The sequence below is a fragment of the Poecilia mexicana genome, unplaced genomic scaffold, assembly GCF_051168715.1.
Source record: "Poecilia mexicana isolate PSO_F unplaced genomic scaffold, ASM5116871v1 scaffold_13, whole genome shotgun sequence".
Taxonomy (NCBI): Eukaryota; Metazoa; Chordata; class Actinopteri; order Cyprinodontiformes; family Poeciliidae; genus Poecilia; species Poecilia mexicana.
The window spans coordinates 28,280,619-28,293,541 of NW_028263382.1; the positions used below are offsets into that span (position 1 = coordinate 28,280,619).

Genomic DNA, 12,923 nt, shown 5'->3' on the forward strand with positions numbered 1-12,923 from the left:
GGTTTTCTTTAATATTTTTATGTTTTGCAAAAAACACAACACACTAAAAAACAAGAACAACAACAACAACAACAAAAAACCCCTGATTTAAAATGTCTCTCAATTTAGAGAAATCTTTAGTTTTCACTGAGATGATACTTTTTAAAAAAAGGTTTGAAAAACACAGTAACCTGTGTAACCAGCCTTTAATCTCAAAAAGATGTCAATCTACATCTGGTCACTAGAGGGCTGTGCAACATAAAAGTTAAAAATGACCCTTTCCCTGTTTTTCTCTTAATAAAACATTTTTAAACCTGAGGAAGTCTCTATTTTTGACAGTCACCTTCTTTGTTTCACTTGTTCAAAATGCAGATGCCTGCTCCTTTTACCATGTCAGTCAGTTTGGTTTTGTAGCTTTTGCACAGGAGGACATACAGAAACGGGTCGAGGAAGACGTTTGTGGAAGCAACCCAGATGGCTAATTCGTGCAATATGAGCAACCATTCTTGATTGCAGACATCAACTTGATGCAGATTAAGAGGGATGCGTAGTAAATGGAGGGGAGCAAAGCACACACAAAACACAAGGAGAACCAGGAAGACCCGTAGTTTGGTCTTCTTCTTTCCTTTGCCGTTGTTGCTCCCGGAGTTTCTGAAGGACTGCAGGACTCTCATTGTGATGCAGACATAGCAAGACACAGTCAGGACGCTGCAAATCCAGAAAAGGATCTCCATAAAGCTCACCACGTACCTGTGAAAAGTCAACCCAACTGGCCCCTTCAGGGACAAGCAGCTGTCTTCCGAGTCATTGCGAGGAGTTTCATCAGTCAGAATCATAGTTGGGACAGCCGTACCTCCGAACAGCACAACCCAAACGAAGGTGGATGCTATTTTGCTGAACACTATGTTTTGCCCCAGCGTGCTTCCCCAGGGCCGAACAATTTTGAAGAAGCGGTCCACGCTGATGAGACCCATCAAGGTTATGCTGGTGTACAAACTGGTGTAAAAAACGACTCCAGCATAACGGCACGTAAAGACCTTAATCTGAATTTTTGCCCCAGGAAGCAGGTTTGCGGCCATGGGAGGGATGGTCAATGTCATGAGCATGTCAGCCAGCACAAGGTTTTTGAGATAAACTACAAAAGTGGAAACTGAGCGGAGGTGGAAAGACACCCAGACCGCGAGCCCGTTGAGCAGTAACGCAAAGGGGAACATGACGAAGAAAAGACAGGCAACGACGACCTTCGTGGCCTCGAGGCTGGAGGGGCTGCAGTCCGAGATGTTTGACGCGTTACCGTACATCCTCAGGATCTGTCGGGAAACATCGGGGCAACAAACAATTCTCAGAAGCACATAGAAACAAACAAAGCACTGACACTTGATTTTCATCTCTGATTGACTTGCTAATGTTGTTGATGAGTCTTCCCGACAGATACCCCCTTGACCGAAAGCAACATCGCGAAATCAGAAGAGTTTGTCTGGACTTACGTCAGCTGTGGACAGGGTCAGGACAGGGCTCCGAAATGACCTGGAACACGTTTCTGATTGATCAGGAACGGGGAATGACTTCTGCTTTACATCTTATTCCTGCTTTCCCCCAGCATGTCTGATTTGCAATTGCCATTAGGTAAGAAAACATTTGTTGCAGTGTCCAACCAGAGCATTTGAATGCATCCTGAAACTTGAACCTGACAACAAGAAATGGATATTATGTAATTGCTGTTCTACTTTTCCCGCTTTTTAAATCAAAACCTTTAGTTGTTGTACAGGCACAATCAACTTAAGATGCTCAATTGCATTCGTTTTTGTCTTGTCTCTAGGGACGTCCCAAGATGCTTTGTTCCCATTTGAAATTGTTGACATTTAGACAATGCTGAATTTCATTCAAAGTTGTTTAATTCCCCCGCCTGCTCCATCCTTCCCATTCTGATACTCTCAGTCAGAGCTTCAGTCAGCCATCTTTGTCACACTCAGACAGCTGAATGTACTGAATTTCTGCTATGTGGTTGGTCGAGTCACGATTTGGCTGAACAAAAACAAACATATCTGGAGTCAGTTTCTTCGGTGTTTAATGAAGTATGTTGCAAAATCTACAGAAGACTCACAACTCAACAAAAACATGTATACAGTCATTAGAACTTAATCTGAAGGGGAAAAAAACAGAAACTACATATAAAGGACAAACACAAAAATGAAATATGTAAGACACAAAATGTCATCATACTTTTTGTTTTTTAGATAGTCATTTGGCATAACAACATAGAAAATAAACTTGTTGATTGTTATACATAGGAAGAGGGAACAGAAACAGACATGCAACTGTTGCAACTTTTGTCATAAAAAAAAAAAATCATGAAAATAAAAAGTCTAAATTCTCATCACTTTCAGTTGCTTTTGGTTACATATTGTATCACATTTGATGCTATTTCTCATTTTACCATATGTACTATTCTCAAAACAGGACATTTTTGAAGTGCCCTGCAGTCTGTCACAGAAAGTTTATATATCCAGTGCCCGGTCACAAAACTCTACCTTATATCCAGCAGATTTATGTGGCTGTGGACGAGTCTCTGACCGACTCTGACCCTCTTTCTGTTAGCCAGCTGCAGGTACCGGCAGGCAGCCGCAGGGTCTTGAACAAAGTGGTCCTGAAGGATCGACAGAGGAAGAAGTAGATCAGAGGGTCCAGCACGGCATTTAGGGAAGAGAGGAAAAGTGTGCTTTCCTTTAGCTGGAAGAAGAAAAGCCGGAGCTTGCAATCAAAGAGAACCCCTCTAGTCTGGCTCATGGTGTAGGGGATTCGTACAAAGTGAAACGGCACAAAGCACACAAAGAACACCGCTAGCACGAGGAATACATTTGCATTCATTTTTCTCTTGGCTTGGGGAGACTTCCGAGTTGTTTCTGTCCTCGCTGCTAAAGATATCGTCCCTTCAGGGCAGTGGGACTTGGTGCGAGAGTAGGATTTGTACAACTCTTTGGAAATTAGAGTGTAACATATTATCACGGCAACCAAGTTTCCCCAGAAAATCACTTGGCAGACGTAATTTACCACCTCATGCCAAAACAGACCAGCCTCTGTCTTCAGGTCACTGCACTTAAAGTACGGAGAAGTTGGGGCTTTTCGTGTAAGGATCACATTTGGCAGGCAGAGGACCAGCAAAAAGCTCCAGATGGCCCCCGAGAGGAATTTCCTGCGGGCCAGACGGGCAGAGTTGGTGCCTCTGAACGGCATCAGGGTCTTCCTGCAGCGATCGATGCTGATGAGCCCGAAGAACAGGATGCTGATGTACATTGTGAGGTAAAACAACACGGAGGAGACTCGACACACGAAAATCCTGATGTGTGACGGCGCCATGTTGGAGTCGGACAGCACCTGCAAAAATAAAGTGTTCATTCCTTTAGGGTTGGCTCTTTTTTCTTTCTTTTTTTTTTTTTACATTCACAGTTTTAGTTTGTTTGAGATTTACAAAGTTCTAATTATTAAATCGAGGAAAAGGCTTTTAATTCCCACCAGATATTTAGTCCAGATTTATTACTTATAGATTTTCAGAAGCTCCTATTTGTTAAGCAATTTTTCATCCTCTGGGATAATTTTGACAACAGAAATTTAATAGGAGATAGATCTTGAAAACCTAACAACATAAACCAAATAAAGTCCACCACGTGTACTGCCACCAATGAAGAAGGGAATATGTTCATTGCATATTTAAAACCTTTTTTATTTTATTTTAAACTAGCTGTAGCCCCCTCTTTGTGAGTGAAAATCATGAATGTACCTTGCTTCACAACTGACATTTCTGCTTGTGCATCTTTTTACTGAAAGCTTTCCTTCCACTCAACTTTCCAATTATATATCTGCACTGAGCAGTCTATGAACAACCAGTTTCTTTTGTGTTGACTGTGATTTATACTCTTGTGAAGTGTGTCTATCATACTTTATAGGATGTTATACTATTATAACATCCTATAAAGTTTTACATCACAGGGGTGTTATTTGGCCATTTCAAATATCACGTCCTTTTGTCTTTCCCATTTTAAATAAGGCTATAATGAAAGAAACCTACAGCATATCTATTGTCATAGATATACCCAAGAACACATTAAGTTATTGGTGGTTAATTTTTTAAGCTTTCTGATCAATATAAAGGCACATTTTAAACTTAGTGTGGAACCAATAATTTAGCGACTAAGTCAATTTTCTCCCCTTTGCAGCCAAAGATAAACCTCGAAGGTGTATTTTTTATTTTTCATCTTTACCAGCAGCACCAGTACATACGGAGGGCATAGAAGCCACTGATTATTATTATTATTTTTTAACACAAGCTACATATAAATGTAACAAACCTTGAAGGGGAACGTCAGCGTCATGACAACATCTGCGACAACGACGTTCTTCAGGTAAATAATGAAGTGCGAGCGAGACGGGATGCGAAAAAACACCCAGACTGCGACAGAATTGAGAGAGAGTCCCACCAGGAAAAGACAGGAGTACAAGACGGGCAGAACAAGCGTCTTAAAAGCGTTGTTGCGGGAGCAGGTGCTGTTGGGGAACAGCTGAAGGGTTGCATTTCCATCCATGTGTGTGGCTAAAAGCAAGAACAAGTAAATGTGGGGTCACTTCAAATATGAATCAATCAATAGAAAATACACAACAAAAGACAGTGTTTCTTATTTAAAATAATACATAAATAAATACATCATGTGACTTTAACATAATTCAGTCTAAAAGTGTAAGACAAATCTTGAAAAACTACTAAACACGGCTTACTGTGGCGTTTTGTTCATCAATTTGAAGGCCCTATCTCACAGCAGAATCACTTCCTCACTAATTTGTTGTTGCAAATTTAATATAAATTTCTTAACCGACCTGGTCGTTTTGATTTCTTGGTATCTCTTCTCAGTATTCTTTCCAGATGTCATGCTCCGTACGCTTTATGCCGTTTTGTGACTGTCTCTGTGTTTTAAGCAGTTTTGTTTTTGAGTCATCATAGGATGACATTCTCATTTCTCCATTCTCTTTCCTGAGACAACAAGTTGTAAAAAAAAAAACAATTTCTGGGTGTGCATAGCAGCTAATCAGAAGGCTTTTGTAAATTTTTAATATGGGTTTTGGCTTTCTTTAAACTGAATTTGAAAAATGTGAAAACTGTAGCATCTATAAAACAACAAACACACAAAAAACCAAGAAACACAGTTACTTTCCTGCAATCTCTATTTTTAAAGCATTTGACCTCTGTTATACAGATATGTGCTTCCTCTTTGCAATTTTGTTCCTTTTTGCAACAGTTGTGCAAATAGGAACCAGCCTGCAGGAGCTCACCGAGCCTCCAAGTTGTGCAATGCGGATGTCTGGATAAGTCTGTGAGGATTTGGATTTTGTGTGTCTTTTCAGTTAATTGAGTCTCTGTGTTGTCCTTTCTACCCCTTGGTTTTCCCCAGCTGTCCCTCGTTTTCCTTGATTACCTTCTCTGTGTATTTAAACCCACTCATGTCTCTAGCTCCTTGTCGGATCCCAGTCGTGTCGTGTCTCATCTCATTATCTCTAGCTGGGTTACCAGTTGCTACCAGTGTCTGAGCTCCTTGTCTCTGCCCACCTATGCTGCCTGGATTTTTTTTTTTTTGTACAATTTGTCATTAAACCATCATTTACTCTTCATACCTGGGTCTCACCACCTACAACTACCATTTCTTGGCAGCAGGATCCGACCAAAAGCAACTATGGTGAGGTTAGGGATAAAGAAAATTTATTTTGGAGCCTCCACAGTTTGACCATTCAGACAATTTTACGCTAGCATAAGGTTACATTTACACGAGTCTGCTGTCTAGAAACTGCCACTGCTTCTGTTTGCTTCCAAAAAACCTTGAATCTGCTGTAGTTATGCCAGGTCACTCTATGGCGCTGTAATTTTAGCATGTTAGTTTTTTTTTGTTTTTTTTTATCATAGTTTCCAGCTCATTTAGAAACCAGCAGCCCACCTCCATCTCCCATGAACTTGATATTGTGTTAAACTGAACAACTTAAGTAGCACACAGAGCATAATATCATCTGCCTTTTTTTTTTTTGGTTGTTGTTGCTGTGCTTGTGCCTGCGTAGAACAAACACTGCAGCCAGCTTCGGAGGAGACGACCGAGTCTTCACCTCATCAATTATCTCCCAGAAGGAAGGTGAAGCAACGAGGAGTGGAGGAAATATGAGAACAGGAAGCAGGGTTGAGGATGAGGAGATGAGGTGGGATGAGGAGATGTCCAGGTGAGGTCAAGAGAGGTTGCGGGTCCAAAGTACGTGACTGAAAATGTCCCAGTTTCTCTCTGTAAAGGGTCTACTGAAGACGAGCAGTCGACTTGAGGGGTCATGTGGTTGAGGGACGTTCATTTTGGCGCACGCTCTTCAAGGACCACCGATCAAACTGAGCCAAGATTCTCTGAAACCCTCCTGTAGCTGCATTGTGTTTCGTCATATCAGTCAAACAATCAGTCGAGTTTATTTGTATCGCACGTTTCTGCAAGCAGACAGTTTAAAGTGCGTTACGTCATAAAAACGCAACAAAAATTTTTTTTGTGGTCTTCAACAATACTGTAAACACAAAGATCATGGCAGAGAGGAACCAGTTCAAAGAAAGAGGAAATGACCATCAATGAGCTGGAATATCTCTATTTTATTTTTCCCTGTTGTCAGAAGCCAAAACAAGCAAACAAAAAAGAACAGAAAGTGCTCACTGTGTGCATCCTCCTGGCCTCAGGAGCCGGGAGGATGCCTCTGAGGTTTCAGAAGAATTTCCACCCAATTGGTTCACCTAAAGAAATGTTAACTTGATAAAAATCTAATTAATAACCAATTATTAATTATAATTATTGATAATTACAAAAGACACACATTGATGCGAATTTTGATTTCTTACACCATAAACAACGATGTCAAACAAACTCTTTGGTTTAAATATTTGGACGTTTTACCTTCTCTGTCTTAAATTTGATCTGTGTGACTCTTTCCAGCAGTTTGGCAACAAACGGCAATCTTTTTTTTTTTTTTTTTTTTTTAAACATATTGAAACTTCCACAAGCTGAATCATACCTATTAATGTCCACCTATTGTAACATTACATTTAATAATAATCAAGAAATAATCTAAGTAAAACCAAACTACGTTCTACTTCAAATACATATATGTGTTTTTGACATTTTGGATGAATTACAGACAAGAGCGACTCTATCACAGATTAAGAACCGGTGCCGGATCATGTTGCCTCTCACTTCTTCTTTTTCTTACTTGATTCGTGTCTCTTTCTGCCCTCCATCCTCTGATGAGCCAGCAGACATAAAAGCAACTTCCTGCTTTTATGTCAAGAATGGCACATCTAGAATACATGCATTTCTTAGTGAAAGCTTATTTAAGTCTTCCAGTGTGTTTGAACAATGTTTGGTGTCGTGGATATGAATGTCAGCTAAACTGTATGAAACTCCATGTGTTGTATCTGGAATCGATTTCCTGTCCGTTCACATTTGCTGTACATCCAGTCATGTTTTCCACAGCTGTGATCTATGCACATCTGCTTCAGATCAGAAGTAAATTAAGTGCACATCATACAGCAGAGGACCAGCTTCATGTCAATATTCCTTGTAAAATTTCAAATTGTTCAGTTCAGTGTCGGTTTACAGGACCGGGCACTTCTTCCACAGCCAGACAGTCTTGGTGCTCCTGCAACAGCTCAGTAGGGTTGAGAACTGGGGATGGTTTTGGCCACTCCATTATAGACAGAATACTGGCTCCCTGCTTCTTCTCTAAACAGGTCTTGAGTGGTTTGAAGCTATGCTTTGGGTCATTGTCAGGTTGTCTGACAGAATTGGCTCCGGTCAAGCACTGTCCACTCTGTGTGGTTGTGGCATTGTGAAGTGGATTTTCACTTTAACCATGTATAAATCTACCACTTCACCAGCACCAAAGCATCTCCAGACCACCATGTTTCCTCCTCAATGCGGCATCAAGCACTCCTCTTGAATATTTTTAATTTCTTCTGTGTCTCAAATGATGCCTTCTTAGTGATCCAAACACCTGAAACCTGTCCACAACATCTTTCTCCAATCTTCTTCCATCCAGTGTTTGTGCTTTTTTTTTTTTGGCCCGTTTTTATTCTCTCCTTTTGTTGACGAGTCCCCCTTGTCTTTTTTTTATTCTTTCATATAGCAGTTTTTTGTTTTTTTATCAACTCCCTTTGCATGCAATTTAATCTACTATATTTGACCCTTTTATCCCAACTGACTCTTATCTCTCTGTTATCTTCTTTATTTTTTACATACGTTCAAAAAGTATAAGAAACTCAGAGTTGGGGAAAAAAAAACAAGATTGTAATCTTGTTTCTGTCGTTCCAATTTGCATTAATCATTTTTTAGACCAAAGCATAAGCAAATGATATGCGAATGCTAAGCTTCAGACAGATGGGATATTTCATTTACCATAATGTTTTCAAACACCTAAGACAGTAACAAAGCAAATAAGTCAAACTGATCTGCCTTAATTTTCCACTTTAAAGACGTTAAGTGTCCCACTTTCACACATGCTCTCTTTCACAATGTCTGTTCATTGATTGTTCCAGCTCCCACGTCACCCCTCGACCTTCAGGTGCCACAGGACCAGTTGCCGCTCGCAGAGTCCAAATAACTACACGGCGGGCAGAATGAAATCTGCTCTCCATTGAGACTCACCTTTAGCAGTCCTTTCAGAATCCATTTGTGATTCAAGTTCAGGCAGAAGCAACAAAGCGAGACGCCTTTTGCTTGAGAGAAAACATAAAACCAAGCAAGAATTACAGCATAGGACCGACGAGGCTCGCTGACGGAGACCCAGTGTGACGCTAAACCGTGACCCCTGACCCCTTCCTGACAGGCAGAGACCGTTGATCTTTTTGTCGGGTTAACTGGCGAAAAACGCAGCAGTGAAACATCTTGGCACCTAAAGAAGAAGGAAAAACAATCATGGTGGCCCACGGTTGTGATTTGTTTGCGACTCCCTGCGTGTCTAAGTTTATGTGTATACATTTCCTCTGGCAGCTGTTCACATTTGTTTCTCCATGCACAATTAAAATGTGGAGGCCAAGCTTTGTTTTGACAGTGTAAGGTTTCTTTAGCTACTGCTGCTGCTGGTATTCCGTCCGGTGTAGGCATCCGGACGTCTGCTTTCCATATGGATCCATGCGGACAAATCCGCGGCGAGTCATAGGCCAAAGGTTTTGTACAAAAGGAGGGAGGTTTTTTTTTTTTTTTATTTAACGTTTTTTTCAACGAGAAAATCCCAAAAGAAATTGAAAAACTCTATTGCGAGAAAAGCCCGGCCAAGACTAGCAGCTGAACACAGAGATTACAGAACATTCATTGTAAAAACGGGAGAAGTTAAGTTTTTTTTTCACTTCAAACCTCTACAGATGGATTATTCTTAAAAAAAAAATCTGTAAGAACAGCCTAAAGAAAATGGAAAAGCTTTCTTTCCAAGTTCAGTTTGACCTTTAGGCACCGAAAGTAAAAAAAATAATTCAAAATCTTGCTCTAGTGCACCATCTAGTGTTAATTATCAAGAAGAATTTCAGGGTACGGTCAGTAGCAGCTGCTAGTGTTATTCTTGTGGGCTCCATGTTAGTTCTCCATTCGTAATGTCTGACTTAAGAACATTCCTCCCTCTCTTATTGGTCTCGCGTGTCCACTGCGGGTGTGTTGACTCTCTGGATCAAAATGGGATAAGCGCACACAGACGCACGCACACAGGCGCATCAGGGGATCCAACTGGCTCCTGGACTTTGGCGTCTTTTGGCAAACAACCTTATTGATTCCAAACTTCCTCCAGGTTGCTGCTCACAAAAAGATGTTTTCCTGGCAACGGCTTTTTTTTTTTAGCAGAACTCGAGTCCGATGTCTGCAATACGCATCAGAGAATGACCTGCGTACCACGACCGTACTTCACAAATGCAGTCATTCCCTATTTCTCCGGTATTCAGCATCCAAAGTAGATCAACTGATGAAAGTGCATTTGTTTTTTAGCGTCTACTGTGATTTATTTAGTGTTCTGAATACAATTTTATGTATTGCTTCGGTCTCTCAAGTTTTTCTGAGCTTTATCAATCAGTCAGTCAAGTTTATTTGTATCACATTTCAGCATCAAGTCAGCTTAAAGTGCTTTACATAATAAAAACACAAAAATACAAAGTTACAGGACACACAATATACAGACATTTATGAGGTAAAATGGGAAGCTAAGCAGGAACTGTATTATACTAATGCTGTCATGCAAAATAATATTTATTTGTGAAGGAAACCAAGACGAACTGACTATGCTGTGTGAATGCATTTCTTTAACTGGGACACTGAAGCTTGATTAAAGTATGAATGGAGCTAAATACAAGGCAGTCCTTTGTAAAAAACAACATGTTAGATGTAAAAAAAATTCAGATTGGGACAAAGTTTGACATTCTATCAGGATGTGCACAAACATCAATTCAGAACAACAGTGAAGAAGTTCATATTGTCACGATTGGTGAAGGCGGCGATTAACGAGGAGCCAAAATGCGAAATGGCACAAGTGAGCAAAATTCATAGACACAGGCCAAAAAAAGCACGAAAAGAGCTGATGTACAAAAATACATGCAAATGCACACCAGAGATTTATATTTGTACAAAAATCCTGTATCCCTTTCATTGCCCTCCAGTCATGCACTACGTTGTTTTTAATCACACAGAATTCCTATAAAAGACGGGAACTTTAGGGTTTAGGGTTGAGAAAATAATATGGAGAGCTGTGCCAAGAAAACTGGAAAACAGCAGGACAACAGCACTCTTTGAGGCCCGGCCTGTTTGAGATACCGGGCATATTTGACACGGTGTCGATGTGTGCTCGGCTCAGACCTGTGTGCAAACAGCGAGCAGCTGAAAGGCCAAGGGACTGTTCACAAGGCGTTACATCAACAACTAGTGTCAGAAAAAACCGGAGAAGTCATCCGGAGCAACGGATTAAAGCAACAAATAAAGTTTGCAGATCCTTAAAGGATTCTGAAGCCAGGAAGATTTTAAAAAGAAGTTTAAGATGCCTAAACATTTGCTTTTTTTTTTTCAAGGGTGAGTGTCTGACTGACAAGAAGGCAGCAGATTACCTTTTGTAGTTGTTGTTTTTAAACAAAGCATTAGGAAACGCATCATTTACCGTTCAGTAGTAATGGCCAATCTGTAGAGGTCGGGTTTTTCCTGTGATCTCATCTTACTAACATCTAAGAGAGGCAGACAAGCCACAGCAGGTGATTCAAATGATGTCATGTAATACGGCTGAAATAAAACCAAGCCTGTTAAACTCCTTAAACGCTCAGTAAAATAACTTTGTTTACTAGGTGTCTTGGAAACTGGTAGCGTTTCCTCTTGTGTTTTTGATTTCCATATGTAAATCTTACAAAATGAATAGTTTGCCACAGCCTCTCGTTTGCAGTTACAGAAGAGAGTTTGTTTTTGTTTTGTTTTTTTTGACTGAACCCTCGATGCCATCTGTTGGTTACGTGCAAGGATAACATGCAACATGCATGGATGTAAGTAAAAATGTTGAGACGACTGCAGGTTCTACTGTGATCTGAATATTTAAGAAGCCCTGTTTACTAGAACTGGAGAATGCATTTGCACAGAACCCTCCAAAAACAAAGTCCTGGGGTGCTGTCCCATCTTATTTATAGGTGTTCACTGTTTCCTCAGCTGGGTCTGTCAACTCTTACAGCTTGCATCTAAATTACAGGCTGGATTTACAGCAAAGTGCAAAATGAGATGTTGTTTCCAGAAACATGGAAGGAGCTCTGCCTGGAAGCAAAGTCTCGCCACAGGAGCGGCATTTGCCAACATAATCCGTTTTAACAACAGTTTGTGTTGTACAAAGTTTCTGTGTATTGACATTACCTGCATATAAATGGCAGTGTGTGTTGAAAGTCGAGCAACTGGAGATACTGCAATAAAAAGCTGCCTTGCATTAATAACTTATTTTTTCTCTTGTTGTTTGGTGTTGATTACGAGAGTTTTAATTTTTGCCTCATGCAATAAGTATTTTAGAACCGATAAAGCTGAGAGTTGTTGCAGTCTAATACGACGGCTTCGGCTCATTGAGAAGGTGTCCATAGATGGGAAGCACAACAATTAGGAGGTACTTTGATGTTTTCAGTAGAGTGCCTAAGTGAGTGAAGTGACCCTTAATGAGATATACAAACACCAAGCTCTACCAGTCCACCTGGAAAATGTTTGGGAACCAAAGACCTCATCTGCACCCAATCAAACCGAAGGACCCCCTGCTGAAGTACTTCCACTGTCCCCAGGGTTGGGAACGGGCTGCGTAGAAAGTATTTTTGTTCTAAAATGCAAATGCCATTTACTGCAATACATAAACTCGCAGTGTGCTTTAGGATTTCATTACATCTAATACTTGACACTTTTACTTTCTGGAAAAAAGAACAAAAAAAACATTGAGTTTACAGCTAAAGTTAGATGAGTTACGACCGTGATGTTTTACCATAGTTCCGATGTGAAATGGTTTCTGACACTTCACGCTCAACGGTCCAGATCTGGTTTCTAGATTAAGTCAATGAATATAATGGAAGGCCTTCTAACAAGCTTGCTTCCAACGTACGAGTAAAAAACAAAGGCTCTTTATGTTTACATTTGTGTGCTTGGTCCCAATTAATTTATTTTCCAGAAGCACTATAATTTTCCTTATTTCCTTGTTTTTGTTGTTGTTGTTTTAGAATTCCATTTTAAAAAGTACAAAAATACATACTACAAAGTATGCAACTTTATGTTTGTGTAAAATGTTATTAATTTGCCTCACTCTTATTTTGCCTGTGTATGTAAAAATGAGAGTGCCCAGGTTTCATATGAGCGTTTGCGAAATAAAAGAAGCTCTTCAGATATGAGCTTAAAATTCACGTCATTTTCACA

General features: G+C 40.2%; 1 protein-coding gene and 1 pseudogene across 2 annotated transcripts; both read right to left on the reverse strand.

Annotated features, from left to right (window-relative positions):
- Positions 1-302: 302 nt before the first annotated feature.
- Positions 303-1,965, reverse strand: LOC106904736 (P2Y purinoceptor 13 pseudogene; annotated as a pseudogene).
- Positions 1,966-2,030: 65 nt separating this feature from the next.
- Positions 2,031-5,018, reverse strand: p2ry12 (purinergic receptor P2Y12). Of its 2 annotated transcripts, none has more exons than XM_088011993.1 (3): positions 4,808-5,018; positions 4,326-4,567; positions 2,031-3,354 (listed from the first exon to the last, which is right to left on the reverse strand). In XM_088011993.1, the coding sequence occupies exons 1-3, from the start codon at positions 4,899-4,901 to the stop codon at positions 2,527-2,529; spliced, it is 1,164 nt and encodes a 387-aa protein (XP_087868119.1). In that variant the 5' UTR covers positions 4,902-5,018; the 3' UTR covers positions 2,031-2,526. The 2 variants fall into 2 exon arrangements, with proteins under 2 accessions (XP_087868119.1, XP_014824669.1); XM_014969183.2 differs by having other exon boundaries at positions 4,849-5,015.
- Between the last annotated feature and the right edge of the window lie 7,905 nt (positions 5,019-12,923).